Consider the following 2,048-nt stretch of genomic DNA (forward strand, 5'->3'; position numbering starts at 1 on the left):
AGTGCTTCCTGTACTGGGTTCAATACCCCCTGCTGGAGAAAAGCTGTCTTCTTCTTTTCAAGCAACTTGGGAGTGAGGTGGAGGCTGGATACCCTGGGATGAAGGGAGTGTGAAGAGTGCTGAGGGAGAGGAGCCCCTGGCCAGGGAAGGGGGACAGAGGCCAACTGAGGTTTTCCCCTTCAGAACTGAGACTTAAATGAATAAAAAGAAAAGAAAGAACCAAAAAAAAAAAAAAAAAAAAAAAACAAAAAAAAAAAAAAAAAAAAGTAACAAGTGGAGTGGGGATGTGGTGGGAGGGCCGGTTACTTCTTGAACATGTCCTGCAGTGGCCCGGGCAGGTATTTGAGCACCGTGTCCAGGATGCTCTCCTCCTCCTCCTCCTCCTCGTCCCCGCAGCCTGCCGGGATGGCCTTCTTGGGCCGGGTCAGGCTCCCTTCGCAGGGCTGCTCCAGGGCTGCCTTCTCCTCAGCCTCCTTCTCCTCCTTCTTCTTCAGCCCATACTGGGGAGGGGAAGGGTGGAGAGGAGCATGAACAGGGCAAGGAGAAAGCTGGATCTCAAGGTCATGCACACGTGGCTGAGGCAGCTCATGGGAACTCCCTGTGAGCCCATGGGTCCTCTCATCTATAAAATGGGGATAAGGGCACATTCCTTGTGGGATTGTGCTTGCCTTCAGTTGGTATTTAATAAAAGAGAGATGGTGCATGGGGTTTCCTTTAAAATTAATACCTGCCCACATAATTTCTTTGCTCTTTTGAAATCCTCCAAGATCTGAAAACTGAATGTTCTCCCACATGCTTTGGGCCCAATTTTGGTGACAAAACTTGACTGGAATTGATGGAAGCCTACTTATAGCCTTGATTTATTGCAGTGCGAGCAGACAAGTATTGAACTGTTTGGCATAGGGTGGCAGCTGCAAACTCACTGGGAGCGACACATAACAGTGCTCAGGGCACTATAGTACTTTCCAAAAATCCTCAAATTCTGGGCTCCAAACTTGTTTGGTCACCAGGATTTTGGGTCCAAGGTTGTGGGCCTGTAGCAGCAAACATTAGGGAGCACTTACTATATCCACTACCTTTTTTAATCCCCATAACGGTCCTTGAGGGAGGTGTTCCTTGACACGCATTTTACTGATGAAAAGAGTGAGACTCGGAGAGAACTAGGTCTAAGGTGAGAGCTGGGATTCAAGGGAGCCCGAGGTTTTGGGAGACCCTTTTAACCCCTTACATTCCAGGATGGGCAAGAGGGTGGTGCTGACCTTGTCTCGTATCTGCTGCCGGACCTTCTCACGCTCGGCCTCCATGCGTGCGTGCTTGGCCTTGCGCTCCTCTTCTTGCTGCCGAAGTGCCTCCTGCCGCTCCTCCTCCTTCTTCTGTGCATCAGGGTCCTTCTCCTCCTCTCCGCCCAGCATCTTCCCCATGTCCTTGGTGGCCCCTGTGGGGGATGGGTTGGGGAGGGAGAGGACAGGGTCATAGAGGCAAGCCTGGGGATGGGGGGGCCTGGTGTGCTGAGGCCCCTCCCACCTGGGTCTGGATTGGGTAGTGGGCATGGGGTGCAGGGCTCGGACCTCACCTCCAAGGGCCTGCTTCATGACGAAGTCCATGCCTACAACTCTGTTTAGGGTGCCCTAGCCAGCAGCCAAATTTGCATGCAGCACTTCAGGCAGGCCTGGCTTGGGGAGATGTGGCAGCCTGCAAAAAGAAGAGTTGGGTGTTAGATGGGAGAAGCTTCTGCACAGGCAGGGCAGTGGAGTTGGACAAACGACCGGTCACCCTGGTTCAGGCATCAGGTACCATCAGCCAGAGGCCAAGACCCAGTGCCTGGTACTGCATGGACAGGGATGGAAAAGGGCTGTTTCCTGAGCAGTTGCTATGTGCCAGGCACATATGTGCTGCCAAATGGCTTCTGATCCCTATTTTAAAATCTTCATCTTGACCATGTTGCTTTAATTGGATCGAAGCCAGGAATGTTGGAAAAAGCCCAGAATTTGGACAGAGGCAGAGCTGGGTTCTAATGCCACCTTAACTCCTTATTTGCCATGTGACTT

General features: G+C 51.9%; 1 protein-coding gene across 1 annotated transcript; it reads right to left on the minus strand.

Moving 5' to 3' along the window:
- Nucleotides 1-302: 302 nt before the first annotated feature.
- On the minus strand, nt 303-1,604 carry CPLX2 (complexin 2). Its single transcript, XM_024753432.1, has 3 exons — nt 1,574-1,604; nt 1,260-1,435; nt 303-500 (listed from the first exon to the last, which is right to left on the minus strand). Exons 1-3 carry the CDS (start codon nt 1,602-1,604, stop codon nt 303-305), a joined length of 405 nt encoding a protein of 134 aa, XP_024609200.1.
- Between the last annotated feature and the right edge of the window lie 444 nt (nt 1,605-2,048).

The sequence above is a fragment of the Neophocaena asiaeorientalis genome, unplaced genomic scaffold (assembly GCF_003031525.2).
Source record: "Neophocaena asiaeorientalis asiaeorientalis breed wild unplaced genomic scaffold, Neophocaena_asiaeorientalis_V1.1 scaffold268, whole genome shotgun sequence".
NCBI lineage: Eukaryota > Metazoa > Chordata > Mammalia > Artiodactyla > Phocoenidae > Neophocaena > Neophocaena asiaeorientalis.

What these genes read in the sequence shown, in the direction of transcription:
- CPLX2 (XM_024753432.1), bottom strand. Translation starts at nt 1,604, where the DNA reads ATGGACTTCGTCATGAAGCAGGCCCTTGGAG. An exon ending in CATGAAGCAGGCCCTTGGAG is followed by an intron (nt 1,436 to 1,573) that starts GTGAGGTCCGAG and finishes CATCCCCCACAG; the next exon opens with GGGCCACCAAGGACATGGGG. An exon ending in GGCAGCAGATACGAGACAAG is followed by an intron (nt 501 to 1,259) that starts GTCAGCACCACC and finishes TCCCCTCCCCAG; the next exon opens with TATGGGCTGAAGAAGAAGGA.